Source organism: Tenrec ecaudatus, chromosome 14 (genome assembly GCF_050624435.1).
Source record: "Tenrec ecaudatus isolate mTenEca1 chromosome 14, mTenEca1.hap1, whole genome shotgun sequence".
In the NCBI taxonomy this organism is placed as follows: Eukaryota; Metazoa; Chordata; class Mammalia; order Afrosoricida; family Tenrecidae; genus Tenrec; species Tenrec ecaudatus.
Window position 1 is genome coordinate 2033655 of NC_134543.1, and position 17746 is coordinate 2051400.

The 17746-nt window shown below is 52.7% G+C and overlaps 1 protein-coding gene across 1 annotated transcript in view; it reads left to right on the forward strand.

Annotated features, from left to right (window-relative positions):
* Nucleotides 1-3574: 3574 nt before the first annotated feature.
* Nucleotides 3575-17746, forward strand: part of VRK1 (VRK serine/threonine kinase 1) — a 41898-nt gene continuing 27726 nt past the window's right edge. The window contains exons 1-3 of the mRNA XM_075531466.1: nt 3575-3679; nt 14582-14737; nt 16941-16996. Of these exons, the coding sequence (XP_075387581.1) occupies nt 14587-14737; nt 16941-16996 (207 nt within the window). The 5' untranslated portion in view covers nt 3575-3679; nt 14582-14586. The remainder of the gene's footprint in view (nt 3680-14581; nt 14738-16940; nt 16997-17746) is intronic.

Here is a 17746-nt window from a genome sequence, read left to right on the forward strand (position 1 = left end):
TGTGTTCTTTACACCTTCTTTTGTTGCTTCCTGCATCATTCAATATGTTGCCCACCGTATCTTTCCATATTGCAGTTCGAGGCTTGAGTTTTTCCTCGCGTTCATTTTGTTGCAGAGATGCTGAGCATGTTCTCCCTGTTTTCTGACTCTAGAGCTTTGCACATTTCACTACAATATTTGGCTTTGTCTTCTGGAGCTGTCCTTGGGAATTTTCTATCAGCTCTTTGGCTTTGTCTTCTCTTCCATTTGCTTTCGCCTACTCTATGATTAAGAGGAAACTTCAGAGTCTCTTCTGACATCCACATTATCTTTTCTGTATTTTTAATGACCTTTTGCTTTCTTCATGCATGATGGTCTTGATGTTCTCCCACAGCTCGTCAGATCTTCTGTTATTAGTGATCAATGAGTCAAATGTGTTCTTGAGATGTTCTCAAAATTCAGTGGGATAGATTCAAGGTTGCATTTTGTCTCCTGTGGACTTCATTTTATGTTCCTCAGCTTCAACCTGAACGTGCACAGGGCAGTTGATGGTCTGTTCCACCGTCTGTGTGCTCCATCTGGAGAAATCCATGTGTACAGTTGCCTTTTGTATTGTTGAAAACAGGATGTCCTATGAACAGGTCGATGGTTCTGCAACATTTTATCATGCGATCTCCAGCTTCGTGCCTATCACCAGCTTCACTTTTATGTTTTCCGACTACCTTCTGTGTTTTCTTCTTTGTTTAAAACTTTGGCATTCCAATGGCAACAGTGATCAAGACATTTGATTGCATCTCTGATCCGTTTCAGACTGACGACGTTGGCAGAATTCTTTAATCTCTTCCTTACTAGCTTTTATTAGTCATGCATAAGTGCACAGACAGTGTAGTCATCTAGCTTAACATGAGAAACTCCACCTTTAACCCCTGCTAGCAGTTAGCTCCCATTCTCCTCTTCCCTCTACTGGTTCTCCCAAAAAGACCTTGACTCATTTGAGCCATCTCTAAACTCTGCCTGCCCAGTTATGTACACTGTCTTGTAAGACCTTGAATTAGCACCTGCAGCTGTGCTGTTCCCCCAACCCGCCATCCTGCCAACCTAATAGGAGTGTAATGGCTAGAACATCCCTCCCCTTGAGCCAGCACCCTATTTGGAACTATCAAAGTCTGGAATTTCTGTGTTCTGGATCAAGAGGTTCTCAGAAGCTAGCCTACTCTTGGTCCAGCTGCTTGATAAAGGCTTTCATTATTAATATAGTGGTGTGGTTGATCTCACCCACTTACAACAAACAGCATTGTACTTCTTGATTGATTTTGCAGTGTCTTTTTTGACAGTGAATTGCAATGCCAGTCCTCTTGGTTGGGTTATTCCCGGCATCATAAATCATACGATCTTCTGAATAAAAATGTCCAATGCCAGTCCATTTCAGCACTCTGATGCCCAGGACGCCCGGATTTATGTATTTTGCTTCATTGTGACAACTTCCAATTTTCCTGGATTCATACTTTTCACACCCCATGTTCCAATCATTAGCAGATTTATGCCGCTGTTTCTCTTTACTGTGAGTCAGTGCCAGGAAGGCCAAAAATGACGGGGAACTGCATCCCATTCATAAAATGTTAAAGTTGTAGAGGATTTCCTTGTATTTGGATACATGTGAGATCCTCATGTAAGCAGCAGTGGAGAAATTAAGCCTTGGAAATTCCAGGGAGGAGTCCGACTCTGTCTTCTAGGGTCACTGGACGCTAGAACCAACTTCACTGTGGTGGAGAGAATTACACAAGGTAACTCTGCTGCACAAAGCCTCTTTACAGTGTTGAGAACAAGGATGTAAAGTGTGTCTGATGCAAGCCAGCAGTTCTAAACCACCAGCCCCTCCAAGCGAGAAAGGGGGTTTTCTACTCCTGTAAAGAGTTATGGTCTCAGAAACTCACGGGGGGGGGGGGGCAGTTCTACCCTGTCCTACAGGTCACTAGGAGTAGGCACCGCCTTGATGACAGTGAGTGATTTTTTTGGTCCTGTGTGCATGCTCCACTCGGGGCTCCTTCTGAAGTCCTGTCTCCACTGAGGTGGTGAATTGACCTAACACTTGGCATGGTTTTGTGAGGATTCCCTTTGTTGCCTCCCACCTATAATTAGCCTCATGCTAATCCCAACCTCTGTGTTATATACATGCTAATGAGTTCCCTCCTTCTGCGATAAATTATTTTTGTCCATACATGCTAATGAGTTCCCTCCTTCTGAGATAAATTATTTTTGTCCTGGTCAAGTTTAATAAACAGGATCTCTAAAGAATGTGCTTGGATTAGGGGTCTTTTGCGCTCTACAACAATTTGTTATGGTTGATAGGTCAATATGGATACATTGTTGCAGTTCTTAGATACCGAACTGCACTCACAACTGTTACTACTGGGTCTGTCCAGGTCTTTGAGCCTCTTCTTTCTCTCTGATCCTGTATCTAACAGGATGTCAGTTTCCAGGGACAGCCCCTCTTGTACACAGACCCAGCCTCATTTCTAAGGAGCAGTCTCATGGTCTTTCTTCTAAGATAGTAATGGATCCATTACTATTGGCTAACCGCCACAGTTTCCATGAGAGTTTCATCTTTGTGTTGTACACATTGTATTTGCTATGACAAATATCAAGGATCTTCCATTATAGTAAGCAGAATAATGCCAAGGTTCTTAAAATGCATCATTCATTCGTCCCACCCCCTGGCAACCCTTGACCTTTTTACTATCCGATGAGTTTATTTTGACTCATAGCAATCTTATAGGACAGAATAGAATTGCTCCTTAGTTTCTTGAGACTGAGCATCTTCACAGAAGGGGTCTGCTGACCTTTCAGACAAGCCCATTGTGCCACCAGGCTCCTGTCCAGATGCCACATCCACTGAGCTGGAGTCGACTTTGACCTGCTGGCTCTCCAGGCCTGTCGTGGAGGCAGACTGCCACGTCTTTCTTCCGTGGAGCATCTGGCGGGTTCCAATCACCCAACTCACTGCTACTACTGTACTACCAGGAGGCTTTTCAATAACACGGCTGTTTACTATTTATTGAGCACCTAAGAGCAAATTCAGTGTACTGGTGATCGCACGTCAACCTTACAGAAACAGGAAACGCCCTCCGAGGTGAAGTGGCTGCCTTTAGCAAGTACCCTCTACGACTCCTTTTAGGAGGTGGGGTTTGAACCCCAGTCTGTCTGCTCCCTGAGCCAAGCTGGGGATGGGGTAGGCATCGCGGGGTGGGAGAAACAGGAGGTTGGAAGACCCCCCAGCCAGTGAGAACTTTCACATCCAACCTTTGCTAGCACATCTATTCAGTACGGCAGGTTACTACCGAACACTGATCGCATTGATTCCCATTTACAACACCTTGGTAGATCAGGACGAAATCAAAATGGGATCCAGAAATAAACTACATTTCCCAGAAGCCCACGGGATCTCCCTTCGCCGCTCAGAGAGGACAATTCCCAGCATGCAGCGGGAGCGCCGGACGCAGCTCCGGGCATTCTGGGGGCCGGCGGGAGAAGCGAGGCTCCGCCCCCTGCGCTGAGTCTGCTCGCCCCGCCCCCGACTCCCTCAGAGCCAATAAGAAGGCACCATACTGCGGAGTGTGACAGGCCGGCGGCACCTCGGGGTTGCAGTCAGCTCGAGCGGCGGGAAGTTCGTACTGGGCGTAAGGTGCAGTCTGCGTCCTCGGTAAAGGCCGCAGCGGGGGCGCGGGGTCGGGGGCGTGGGGCCAGGGAGCGCGCGGCGGGCCCCGGGCGGCGGTGACCTCGGCCGGCCGGCGGCGGTGACCCGGGCCAGGGTGGCCGCCCGCCGGCCGTGGCCTCAGTGTTTCCTCAGCCTCGTCCTCCGCAACCCGGCAGGTCACGGGGGGACGCGGAGCCGGAGTGGCCGGAGCCGGGTGAGGAGCCGGAGCCGGGCGTCTGTTGGGCGAGGAGCCGGGAGTCCGGCGGGACTCAGGCCTCGGATCCCGGGACGCGGGGACGCGTTGGGGAGACCGGGCGCAGGGCCGGAGACCCTGTGCAGGCCACCCGTCGCCGTGTTTCGCGCCTCAACACCAGCTTCCTCCTTTGCAACAACTTGGGGCAGTTCTAGTTTTGTTTTCGGGAGGGCGGGGGTTTTAGGCTAAAGAACCAGGGAGAAACTAGTGTATGTGTCTGTACAGACACCCACCCACCCCCGGCGTACTGGGTTAAGCGTTGGACTGCAAACTGCAAGATCAGCAGTTCGAACCCACCAGCCACTCAGACGAAGACGAGGCTTTCTCCTCTAACGGGTCACAGCCAGGAAAGCTCACAGGTGCAGTTCTACCCTGTCCCATGGGGTCATCAACTTGATGGCAGTGTGTGTGCATACATGTATATCCCTCTCCATCGGTATTAAAGAAGCTCTGACCCAGAGATTCCAACTCACAGCCACTCCAGGGTGTCCACACTGTAAAGCTTTCACAGCCTCATCGCTCTTGCAGAGTGGGTACTGGGCTTGAACCACTGCCACTGCAGTTAGCCGAGCATTTAATCCACTGTGCCACCAGAAGGCATTTTAAAATATTTGCATACATACGTATACGTCTTCATAAATTTTTGCTGCAGCTGCCTACCTGTTGTCGGAAATTCCCAAGCATACCATCCTTGTGGGCTGGCAGCCTGTATTCCTGGGAGTTCAGCGTTAAAGTGCCTTGTTCTCTGATACTCGGAGGGAGAACAAGCCCATGGTTCTCAAAGGACCCTCACAGACTGTGAAGACTGTGTGTCACTGTTCATTCAGATGATGTCCGTGCTGTTCAAAGTGGCCCGAGGGAAGTGGGATGGAATGTCTGGGGCCACAAGTCGCTGTTCAGCTAGTAAGGGGAGTGGGGGGGTCACCTTTTTCTGCCAGGGGCTGTGTGGCTATTTATAGCATTTGAAGACCATGCTGGTCAAACATTTGATTAGCTCACCGCTGCTTTGTGGTGACCATAGCTGGTACTGATTTCAGTACCACCCTGACTCGGTCGCATCTTGCGCACTCCCCCGCCGACAGGCCCATAGATAGCATTTGTTCCTTGTGCCTCCCTGCTGGCCTCCGTGTTGGAGCTCGTACAGCAGCAGCACAAGGGTAACAACTGTCAGCTGAGCTGTCAGCTCAGCGTGAGTACCCAGCACCTGTCCCATGCTTCTAGTGAAGACTGCTGCTGGTGGGGAGGAGGATGGGTCGCTGTTAAATGAAACGATGGCGCTATGTGTTGGGTGCAGCGCACAAGACACGCTTAGGTGGAAATGCTGATACGCTGAGATGGAGCATTCGCACTGTGCATAGCTCCATCTGTTTGACTAGTTTTCTCACCCCCAGCACATAGAACCCATTAAATGTGGGTGGTGAGGCACCCCACTTGCAGCAAACCTGTAGGACAGAGAGCAGCTCCCTAGGCTTCCTGAGACCAAAGCTTCATGGGACCTTTGCTTGGGCAGCAGCTTGGGGGTGTGTGTGTTTCTTGATGGTGGGGATTTTAGACCAGGATGGATGAGTTGGGTCCATCCCTGAGAGCAAATGTATGTCCGCTGTGGGGTGCTACTGGGGTCCCCGGGTTTGTCTCATGAACCATCGTAAGTTGACACTTTGCCTACAGGCAGGTTGTCATGAGAACGGTGCACTCACTGTTGACCATTGGCTTCTGTGCTTGGAGAAATGTTCATCTAGCAGTTGGTTATTCCCTTTCTCCTTGGTTCTCCCATTTTCCAGAAGCATCGATTCTCCTGCAGGAAGCAGGAAGGAGGGGTGGGATAAGAGTGTTCTCAGCCCCCTTGGCCTTCTTTTGACAACAATTTCCACTTGCAGCATATGCAGGAGCCTCACAAAAGCTGTGCATGGATGTCAATCCTTTTTGCATCGAAATCGACTCAGATTGATTTTCTGTAGCACTCCTGCCCAGGTCAAGTTAGAGGAACAGGACTTCTGCTGAGGTGGAAGCAAGGACAGGCCTCCCCTTGGTGGTGCTGATGGTGGGTGGATGGCGAAGTCAACCTGCTTTATAGAAAGTTTGTGGGCATAGTGTCTCATAGAAACCAGCATCTTGCACACAGATAATGCCTTGTCAGCACGGACAATACCTCATTGAATATGGCGCCTGTCCATGACCATTAGCCAGAAAACTGTCTTGCTTACTGGCTGGCTCCCACGTGGAGGAGGATGGGTGACTTTGCCTGTGGCTTTGTACAAGGTTCTGACTGGACAATCAAGCTGAGCCAGCGTGCTGCTCAATGGGTGCCTAGTCGCTGTTCTGGGTAGCTGCTGTGTGGTCACCTTCCTGTGGACATGTTAGACAGTGGGTCCATTTTTGAAGAATTGTCCTAGGAGGTGAAGCCTGGTGCCAACGGACCAGCGGGCATGGCCCTGAAGACAAAGCACAGTGACTGAGGTGGCTTCAGGAGGCAGGAGCGGTGCAGTCAGGGCAAAGGCAAAGGTCAGGGTGACCGTGTTTTGGGTGTTGTGGGCATTGCTTTCTGGAGGGCCACAGGACAGAAGCACTGCTTATTTGAGAGAGTTTTGAGAAGGTGAGCCAGGGCTTGAACACAAGTCCAGGCGCTCTTCCTTGCAAGGTCCTTCTCCGCCTGCTCATGCTCCTCACTCGCCTGCGCCTGACCCCCCCCCCCGCCACTCCCCCCCAGACCAGGGCAGCTCTGCCAGACCTGTGGCTGAAGTCATTGTCAGGCACCCACCTCCCAGCCCTGGTTGGATTTCGTCAGACTTTGTTTCCCAGCCTTATAAAGGCTGCAGATTTTCGTGGATTGTGTGGAAAAGCCTGCGCTTGTGGCGTAGCTCCACAGGCCTTTGTTTCTTAGGAATGGTGGCCGCTTTGCTTAGGAAAGTGTCTTGGCTTTGATAATGGAGTGTGTGCTGAGAAATAGGTTATGTTTATGTTTCTCTAATCTTTTCCACTTTTCCACAAACATTTTGAAGCCCCCTCGAGCACATCCGATTGCTTTAGACCCAATGCATGTCTGCTAGTCATGGGGATGGGCTCTTTGTGATTTGTACTGGCTCTGAAGCAGGCTGTGCCTCTTACCCCTTAGCCCTGAATAGGATGGCCTGGCTCGAACTCCCATCTTGGCCTAGTCTAACTCTGCTGTCCAGCCCACTGCGGCTCGAGTGACCCCAGTTAGGGGTTCTGAGGTGGTCACGCCTTACGGGAGCAGACAGCCTCATCTTACTACTCGGGAACAGCTTGTGGGTTTGAAGGGCTGACTCGTGGTTAGCAACTCCAGTGGGAGCCCACTGTGCCACCAGGGCTCCTGGGGACATGGGGAGACAACTGCAAAAGCTATGAGAGGAAATCAGGATGAGCCAATAGAGACTCTCAAAGCATGTCACCTCCCTTCACACACTCTTCATGAGAGCAGGACAGAATCTTCCTGAGTCGGGAGTTTCCCAGCAGCACACAAGCACCCGGGCCATCAAGAAAACCCACACGTCTGACTGAATGGAAATGAACAGTCTCCATGGCTGGAAAGAATGCCTGCGCAGAACTCACAAGGCAAATGACACACACCACAAACACAGCACGAGGGGACAGTGTTCTCGATCCTTGGGGGCCTCCTCAGGTAGGGTGCCTGTTTGGACTGCTGTGCCATCTGCTTGTTCCTCGAGGTATGAAGATGCACTGTGGGGACAGTTGCTCTGAAGACTGCCTCCCAGTTTGGTGTAGAGTCGCTTCCTAGTGTTGGGAAGCCGTCTGGGTCCCCAGGGTCACTGGTGGGTTCGGTTTATTGTGTTCAGTATTGACCCTCTCGTTAAGGTCCCTTCAGGTACTATGGTGTTGTTATCCATTCCTGGTTCTCCAAGTGAAGCCAGGAGCAGGTGGGTGTCCCTGCGGGTGCAGAGGCCTGGGTAGTGCAGGCAGGGCAGGGCTTGTGCAGGGCTGTCCCTGCACCCGGTAGCCTTCTCCACAGGGTTGACCTCGTTGGGGCCTGGCACAGCAGATAAAGTTTTCTAGGGAGAGATGACCGGCTCTCCGAGCCTGTGGGGCCCCACCATCCTGGGGGTGGCCTTGTGGGAGCCACATAGACTTCTCTCCTCTCAAGAGATGGGGGTGGGGAAGATTCCAAATTTGAATCCAAGACTTGGAAAATGCCAGTTGTCTAAATACAGCACCATATTGTGATAAATATAGCTATTGAAAAAATTAAAAATCTATTCACAAGACTGTTTTAATATTCATATCAGGCCTCTTTTTTGGACTGTTATCTGGACAAACTGAGGGCCGCTTTCTCATCAGAGCTGACTATTAATTAGGGCATTGTTTCAGATCGAGAAGTTGCTCCGCCACTGGCATTCTATTTGAATATGTATAGTTCCAAGCTTGCTTTGTGTATTTAATAACTTTAGTGCCGTAATTACGCTGTTTACAATTAAATTCTGGTGAACATGCTAATACAGAATCCACCAGCCAGTGATTTCAATGAAGGGCACCGAGCACTCAGATGTAGATTCCAGCCACATCTGCAGCCACAGAATGCCAGCCACAAGCGATCAAGTGCTGGTCAACCTGCTCTTTCCCCCAAAACTTCTCACTGCACCACTTCCCGAAGAGCAGATTTGTGGGGACCTCAATGTGCTGAAGTCTGCAGAGCGATTTAAAATGTGCTGAAGTTCCGCAGAACAATCTAAACCAGGTGACTTTTCTGTCACCGGCTCTTTGCAGGTACTGGTGTCATTGCAGACCCAGCCAGCAGCCACCTGCACCTGCAGGCACACTCGTCTTTCTCCTGTGAGCTGACTGGTGAGCTTGTACCTGCTGACCTTCTGAACATCCGGTGCTAGAAGAGACCTAGACTATACTTAAAGCACTTTGAGTCAAAAAGATATTACATGTTTTAAGTAAGGACTTCCGGATTTAAATAAATCCTCTTTCTCTTTCCAGAACCCACTCAGAAAGCATCCGGGAGGTTGAGCAATGTGGTAGCTTAGTGTTGCTAGGAAGTGTTCCTGAACCGGAAAGTTAGAGAAAGCGGCTGCTGGATGCAGGGAGGGTGGGGTGAGGTTTGGTGCACGGTGTGTTGGGGGAAGGGCCTTCCTGCAGGGCTGAGACACAGTGGTTTGCAGACTGAGTGGCCTCAAGGGACACAGCCCACAAATCTGTGTTTGCAGAAAGGTCACTCAGGAAACCTGGAGGTGACGGGAAGGTTCTTTATCCTGATCGAGTGTGGTCACACAAATGCGCTCCCGTAGGTCACACACTTGTGCCCACACCCACGCTCCCTTGCCCTGCCCTGTGATGATGGGGCGGTCCTGTGAAGGACTCTCCTTTATCTCTGCCTCTCAGGAGTGGGGGCAGGGCTCTTCTGGCTGGTCTAGCACTGCTGGCCAGGTGAGGTGACCATCTTTGGACTTTACCTCCCAGAAAGAGGCAGTCTCCTGGGTACCCCCGGGAGCCTTTCCCCCCTTCAGGTGGGCTGAGGGCATGTGTAGCTGCTGTTTATATCCTTGATCAAAGAATTTACAGTGAAAGAGCCCTTGGGCTTGCCCACCCTCAGAGACCCCCAGCTCAGGTTCCATCACCACAGATGCATGTCCCAGTTGCTGGCCTCCCCGCTTGTTACAGGACAGCTTGAATTGAGTGAAGGTTTGTGGAAAAGATAATCCGTTTTCCCCAACATTTCATAAACACCTTGTTTCATCTCCTCCATAGCCATCTCTGCCGTGTCTCATCTCTCATCCCACTTCCCCTGTCCTTCCTGTTCCCACTCCACCACCCACCTTGCTGTCCGAGCTCTGTCCTGGGGTAACTAAGCACTGTCCTTTTGCTCTCAGATGGCTGCCCTTTTTAAGTTGCGTTGCGCCCCCATGGCCTGTCTATGATTTGACCGAAATGGAGCTGCAGGTGGGACTGGGGTAGGGTGAGTTCAGTCAGCTTCAGGCTGCAGGATGACTGGAGCTTCCGTGGTCCCGTCAGTCTCTGGTAGGGTCTGCCTGCTCTTTGTTCTGACTTGGAGTTTCCTTCCACATGCTCTCCCATTCTGCCCTGCTGTGAGCCTGCTGTGACCCCTTCAGAGCAGTTGGCAGTGGTGGCTGGCCACCATCTATTTCTGGCCGCAGGGTTGTGGAGACTGATGTGTTAGTCCGAGATGACTAGAGAAACAAATTCATAGACACTCCTGTGTATGTGAAAGAACTTTTTATAATAGAGCAATTGAATATTAAGGAAAACATCCCAGTCCAGTCCACTTCAGGTCTGTAAGTCCAATATTAGCCCATATGTCAATGCCAGCTTATGAATTCCTCCTCAGAGTCAGGTAACACATGCAACGATGTTGCGTGCAGGAAGATGGCAGGCCAGTGGGTAGAAAGTTGTGGATCCAGCGGTGGTGGAAGCATTTCAGCATTGGCGTGGGTCTCCATGTGGCTCGACCAGTGTATAGCCCCCATGTGGCTTGTCAACAGGAATGTCTCGAAGGTAGAGTGTGTGTCCTGCCTCCAGCAAGCTATTTATCTCCTTAGCATCTCCAAATGAGGTCATCAAGCTGCGACCTCATTGACAGGCTAAACTCCACCCCTTAAGTCTTAAGTCTTAAACTCCACCCCTTAAGTCTTAAGTCTAAAGCTGACAACGGACTAGCTACCGCAGCTGATGTCTGCATGATCTGCTTGCCCACTGTTTTAGGTTTTCTTCATTCTTCTGGGCAGGCAGAGACCAATAGGTGTGCCTTAGCTGGCCACTCACAGACCTTGAGGTCCCAAAGTAGGACCTAGAACGGTGTCTTTGTGGACTTTGTTGCTGTGTCATTTAATCTTGAGCACTCCCTCCACAGTTCTGGGCCCCCAGGCTCAGTGGCACATCGTGGGGACATTGAAATAGGCGTACGTGCCCCATGGCCTCTGTCCAAGTGCTGGATGGTGTTGGGTACTCCTTCCTGTTCCTGTGGGGTAGATGGCCAAGAAGACACGAACTGAGCACAGGACAGTTTCAAACACCAGGTCACCTGCTAGATTCTTTCTTTTCTGTTTGCACAGAAGCCTGATCAACGTGATGTGCGCATTTTCAGGATGTAGCTTCCTTGGATTGGGCAAAAATATTTGAAATCTTGAACATAGTAGAGCCCTGTGGTGTGACGACGGAAAGGAGGACTGTTGGGACAGGTAGCCCTCTCTTACACCTCCCGGCAGAGTTGATGTCACTCTCACCAGCATCGGCCAGCCCAGTTTGGGCAGATGAGGGATCTGAGGACCAACAGGAGTGTCATAGTGCCAGGATGTTTGGGGTGTGTGTCCCAGTGTCCCATTTGCACCCCACAATACCTGAGGGACACCAGAATAAGCAAGCCACTAGTGCCCCAGTGACGGGTACCATGCCGAAGGCCTGTGGGGCGCCCTGTAGACAGACCAGGTGGGTCCCTGCACCCCGAAGGTTTAGTGGGTGCCCACTGTGACTCTGGCCTGGGCACAGTGGCCCTCCATCCCCGGGGCTTTCTGCGGGAAGGCAGTTTGTGTGTGATGTGGGAGCTCGGAGTGCGCAAATATTGCCGCTGTAGATCCCTGGATGTGGGGGTTAATTAGAGGAGCAGTGGGTTTTTTCACGTTTAAAAATATAAACGGCAGAGAACCCCTTAGCAAGGAGAGCCAAGTGGAATGAGTTACGAGGGCCTTTGCTGTTGCTGGATGGGCTGAGAGCTAGGCCGCCTGCCCGCCCACCTCCGGCTTCACGGGTACCACCTCGGGTACACCCTTGCTCAGCTGGCCCGTGAGGGTTAAGCAGTGCAGTCTAAGTTTTAGACGCAACCTGCTGCTGTTGTCTTTTCAAATTCTGCTTTCTCCCCGTTTGTGGAAGAAATGGGATTACATGTTGGGGCTTCAAAAAGTACATGGAGAAACAATTAAAAGGTAACGTCATTTTTCCACAAGTTTTTTGAAGCCCCTCCTATTTTGCATTTTACTGGCTGGTTTGAGGCTGTGCTTTCCTGGCGGGATGACCTTGGGCTCGTCACAGACTGTGACCGAGCTGTCATTCCCTGGAGATGGACATCATGCTTGGTAACGTGGAGGGGCAGTGAAGAAGGCCCTCGACAAGATGGACGGACACTGGCCATCACGATGGCTTGGCTCAGACACAACATCGATGTGAGGATGGTGCTGCACCTGCAGGCAGTGTTTGGCTCTGTTGTGCGTCGGGTAACTAGTGGTAGCCACCGACTAGATGGCATCTCACAGCTGCAGTATTAGCTGACTGGGTTGACACTGCAGTCCGTGGGGTGCTGTGAGGATGGCTGGGAGCCAGGTGAAGCCACCAGCACTGCCCTCATGAGGGGGCTCCCCCAAAGCCTGGATGTGGACAGGCGTGATGAGGCCCAGTCCCCGTTTGTTTTTCTGGTCCAGTGATTTCATGGGCAGTGCTGTGTTCTGAAGGGCCCTGGTGCCACAGCAGGGTAAGGTCACTGCAAGGAAGAAGGGAGGCTGTCTGTGCCCATGATGGTGAACCACAGGGCCAGTTCTGCCTTGTCCCACAGGGTCACCATCAGCGTGGCTCAATGGGGGGGTGTTTGGCCATGTGTTCTATTAGGCAGCTCTCCTGGATTCTGCCACCTCTGGACTGCCTGCGGGTTTTCCTGGTGGGCTTCCTTCAGGAGGGGATCTCCAGGCCTTCCTGTGCAGCATGTCCAGTAAGCTTAAACCGCCAGCATTGCAGTGCTCTGTGGAGGAGTGTCCAGTCATTCACCTGGGGCTGCCAACAGTGATGGGCCAAAGCAGCCTTCGTGCCTGATCACCTCTCCTTCAGGGATTCCCTGTGCTCCAACCAGGGCTCCCCAGTGCCACGGTCCACCAAGGGCAGGAAGCCTGCACACCTGATTCAGATTTCCCTGTGCTTCCCGTTTCTTCTTAACACCCGCAGCCCTGGTGGCGTGGTGGTTATGGGTTGGTCAGCTGCTCCGAGGGAGAAAGGCTTCCTACTTGTGTAAAGAGTTAGTCTCAGAGACCCACAGGGGCAGTTCTGCCCTTCCCCACAGGGGCACCTTGACTAGGCATGGATTTGGTGGTGGTTTGGCGTGCGGAACCTGCTGTGAGTCTGACTTCTGAGGTGGATCATCTCCCAGCCTTCCGGGCAGTCTCCCCTTTTCTGTTTTGATCACAGTTGCGGTCTTTGTGCTTGAGACAGAGCGAGTGGGGTGTCACATCTCAGCTTGTGCTTGTCCCTTGGCCACTCCCTGTGTTGCTGGCAGGCAGCTGTGACAGTGTGACTGCCCTCCTCCTGAGACTTCTCCCTGTGTGCCCTTCTTTCAGGCTCTCTGAGAGCCTGTCGTCTGCCCAGGTTAGGGGACCTCCAACCCTCTGGGGTGATGCCTTCCTTCAGTTTACAGTGCCCCGGGTTTGTAAAGCTCAGGAGAGGGCTCCTGAGTGACCGCCCGCCCTGTCGCTTTGTCTCCTTGGTGACGTGCCCTGCACGCCCCACCTTTCTTGTGTACCTTCCAAATGTGTTGATCCTCTGGAAACAATTTTCACACGATTTTTGCTTTTGGTTTTTAAAAAGCTTTTAAGTCTTTTTCTGTTGTTTATTAAGCTTTCTTTTCTTTAAATCTTTTTTGTTTATTCAACTTTTTTCCCCTCTTAAGTCATATTTTTAAATTGTTTTGTTACTTAATTTTAGTTCTTCTGTCACCTGATACCATTTTTAAAATTCGGATTCAAACCCATTTGTGATATCCAGTACCCGCTTCTCCGTGTGCCCAGACCCACTCTGCCTGAACCCTGTCCTTAATTGGTCTACCCTTGCCGAGAGTTGTGTGTTGCGGCCTTGTGGGACCGGAGAGTCTTCCTAAGTGGCCGTTCAGGTGGGCTCTGTCCTGCTGTCTCTCCTGTGCCTGCCCACTGGTGGTGCACTGGGTCACATGGTGGGCCGCTATTCATGAGGCACAGGAGAGACATGAGGCTGTAGGCTCCCGTAAAGACTGACAGCTTCGTAACCCACCAGGCAGGCCTGCGCTGTCCTCTTGGGTTGCTGTGAGTCAGGTGTTTTCCATGAGCTGTGTGAAGCCCCCTCAAATGCCTAGCCAGCAAAGTCACTTTTTCTTCCCTTGAGTCTGGTTTGTGGCTGTGGCATCTCGGTTGGCATGGAGGGGGTTCTGTGGCTCGCTGAGCGGGACTGTGCCTTCATTTCCCCTCTGTAGACTGGGATGGCACTGCAGCCCTTGGGGAGCAGCCAGCACTGCCCCAGCATCCTCTCCCTCTGGGGGGAGCTCATGTGTGCACTCTGGCCTCAGTCCCTGACTGCAAGGGGTGCTCCTGGGTCAGAGCTGGTGCTGCGCCCGCAGGACAAAACCATACCTGCAGACCACCTTCTTCACTGCCCTCCACAGGCAGCAGCTGCTGCAACGTGGGCTTCAACAGACAAGCACTTGGGAGGATGGCTCTGGACTGGAAGGGGCTTTGTTCTGTTGTACAGCGGGTCTTGATGGGTCGGAACCCACTCTTCGGCACAGCTAACAACCACCACGGTTAGAGGTGCTCAGCTCGCCGGGCAGCCGAATGCCTGCGTGTGTGTCGGGGCACCCACTCTCCGGGCCTGTGCAGGGAGGGCGGGCTGCGGGGACGGATGTCTTGTGACAGTGGCTTTGTTTTGTGCAACAGCCAGGATGCCGCGCGTGAAAGCAGCAGCAGGGAAAGCGGCCAAGAGACGGCTGGCAGAGCCGTTCCCTGCAGGCGAGGTGGTCACCGACATGGCCAAGAAGCAGTGGAAGCTGGGGCTGCCTGTCGGCCAGGGCGGCTTTGGCTGCATCTATCTCGGTGAGTGAGGCTCCAGGGCCACGGGCCTTGGCTGAAGCAGACTCCTCCACAGCCTGAAGCCAGGTTGCCAAGTGGTTTCCTCCTACGGCGACCCCTGGGGGGGCCTGAGCAGACAATATCATCTGCTTCCCATAGACCTGCTGCTGGGTTTGAACTGCCCAACTTTGGGTTAGTGCCTGAGTGCTTCACCAGTACCACCAGAGCTCCTTGGAGAAATGGAAAGTCCCAGACACCACAACCAAAGCCCTGGCTGTGGAATCGAAACCGACGCAGGGACCCTACGGGATGGGTTTCCGAGGCAGCAGACAGCCTCACATCTCACCTAAGTGGTGGCTGGTGGGCTTGAACTGCTGGCTTGAGATTGGCAGTCTAGCCCTAGTGTGCTGTGCCAGCAGGGCTCTGGGAGTGGCTCTGCCATGGAGCTGCTGTCCTGTGTGTAGAGCAGCAAGGAGCCCTGTGTGCTGGTTGCCAGGCCTCTACAGTGCCTTGGTGGGGGGCGGGGGTCAACCACCCTTTTGGCCCACCTACAGAGCAGTGCTCTAGCTGCTTGGCCCATCCACTGAAAGGAGTGTTCCAGGGGCACCTGAACGTCTACTTCTCCACTCCACAGCACTGTCCCTCGTGGAGGGTGGTCGGAGGGATTCAGGTCACTGCTTTGGTTTCATATTCTGAGCAGGAAATGTTGCTTTAGGGCCCTGGGGTGCAGCCAGACCTCACCACTCCACCAACTGTGCCTGCTGCTCCTTTGGGCTGAGGGGTTTTAGCAGGCCCCTATTGGACCCTTGGTGTCCAGTTCTCTGGCCTTCTGGGCCTGGCTGCCCCAGGCTCAGGGCGCCTGCATGCATTTGTCCAACTCTGACAGAGGCCCGCCTGTCCAATGGCCAGGGACCTTTGTGCCTCTCCACCATCCCCCAGCCCCTCCCAATCGGTGTGTCCAGTCTTTCTCCCATGGGTGTCCTGTGGGCATGCCTGCCTACCCCTCGTGGGTGTGGCCTGCTGCCCCCTCCCTGGTAGAAATGCCCCCATCAGTCCATCCCTCATGGACATGTCTAGCTCTTTTTTCTCTGGCTGCCTTCTGCTAGCTCACCCTCATGTTTTCCAGAGCCTGTCCACCTGTCCCCTGCCCAGCTGTGGGCCTGGTTGTCCAGGAGTGCCCTGCCTTGCATGCGGCCTTCAGACTGTTGCTCCCAGGACACTGCCAGTGGCCTGTGCTCGCACGGCACTGCCCACCCTCCTTTCTGGCTTCATCTTTCCTCCACAGCACTGCCCTGCCAGCATGCTCTCTGTGTTCCCGTGCCTGTCGTTGGTCCCCGTGGGAGGTGACTTCCAGAGGGCAGGACTTCTGCGTACCCAATTCCCTTGGAACCTGGCATGGAAGGGCGCTGTGAGCCCTGCGTCAGGGATATGGAGACTGTGGTCCAGGGCAAGTGCACATTGGTTTAGCTGCAGTTCCCAACCTGTGGGTCAGGACGCCTTTCACAGGGGTTGCTCGATTCATAACAGTAGCAAAATTATGGTTCTGAAGTAACAACGAAAATAATGTTATGGTTGGGGGTCACCACAACATGAGGAACTGTATGAAAGGGTCGTGGCAAAAGGAAGGTTGAGAACCACTGGTTTACAGAAGTGAAGAGATATTCCAAGTGGAAATTCAGGGTCCTGCTCCCACAGCTAGAGCTTCCCCCTCAAACTGGTGCCTTTGGTCAGGGCCAGTGGATGGAGAGGGCTGGACCAGTCAGCCTCTGTTTGAGGACACAGCTTGGTGAGCGCCCCGGCCACTTCTGTGCTGACCTGCAGTACGGGGTCACAGGGTGGTGCCTTTGGGGCTTGTTTGCTCTTTCCTACCCCCCAACACCCCCTTCCATAAATTCCTTTTTAAAAGGCTTCCTTGGTTTTAAGAAATTGTGTGGCCCCTGCTGCTTGGGAGCAGGGGTGTGTGGCAGAGCCCAGACACTCAGAGCTTCTGTGAGCAAGCCTCCCCTCCCCTCTCCTCCCCTCCCCTCCCCTCCCCGCCCTCAGAGTCTCCTTTGCTTACTTGAGGCCTGAGCTGAGACACGAGGCTCGCCATCGGATGCAGCCCAGCTCCAGACTTGTTGCCCATGGAGGGAAATCATAAACCGATGGGTGTTCTGTAGGGTCTGTATTGGAAACTCTCTCAAGGGCTGCTTCCTGTTCTGATGATATGTATTTTGTTTTTACACAGCTGATAAGAATTCTTCAAAGTCTGTTGGCACGGATGCCCCCTGTGTTGTGAAAGTGGTAAGAACATACTGTAATTTTTCCTTTTGTGGGTTTTGCATGGGTTGTGATTAACACCCCCACCGCCCGGGCTCCCCCCCCCCCCACTAAGTACCCAGAGCCCTAGTGGCGCAGTGATTAAGCACTGGTTGCTAACAGAAAGGCCTGTGGGAGAGCGACGAGGAGGCCACCTGTGTCTGCCCAGACCCACAGGGATGGTTCTTCTCTGTCCCCTGTCACTGTGACAGTGGGTCCGGACTGGCCCCAGGCTGTGTCAGTGACTCCAAGTCAGTTCCGACTCCAGGCAGCACCATGTCAGAACCCAGCCCTGGAGCTTTTGCAGGGGTTGATCTTTGTAGGTAGACCACTTTCTGCTCAGGAATCTCTGGGTGGTCTTGACCACACCCCTTCTGCGATAGCAGCAGGGCATGCTCACAGAGCTGTTGGCACCTACCAGGGAGTCCTCCGAGAAGCAGAGTGAATGAACGCACAATATCACAGGTGATGTAAACTCACTGCCATCCGGCCAGCTCTGACTCAGGGCTGTAGTCTGGGGTAGAACTGCCTCTGCGAGTTTCCGACACTATGACCCTTCACGGGAGTAGAGAGCCTCATCTTTCCCCCATGGAGTGGCTGGTAGTTTCAAACTATGGACCCTGGGGATAAATTGTTGTGAAAGACAGAATTGTGTGTTCCGTCTCAAAAGTTTGTCAACGCCTGGGTTAGTGGCCCATGCACTGTGTCACCTTTCTGCCACCAGAACTCCCACAG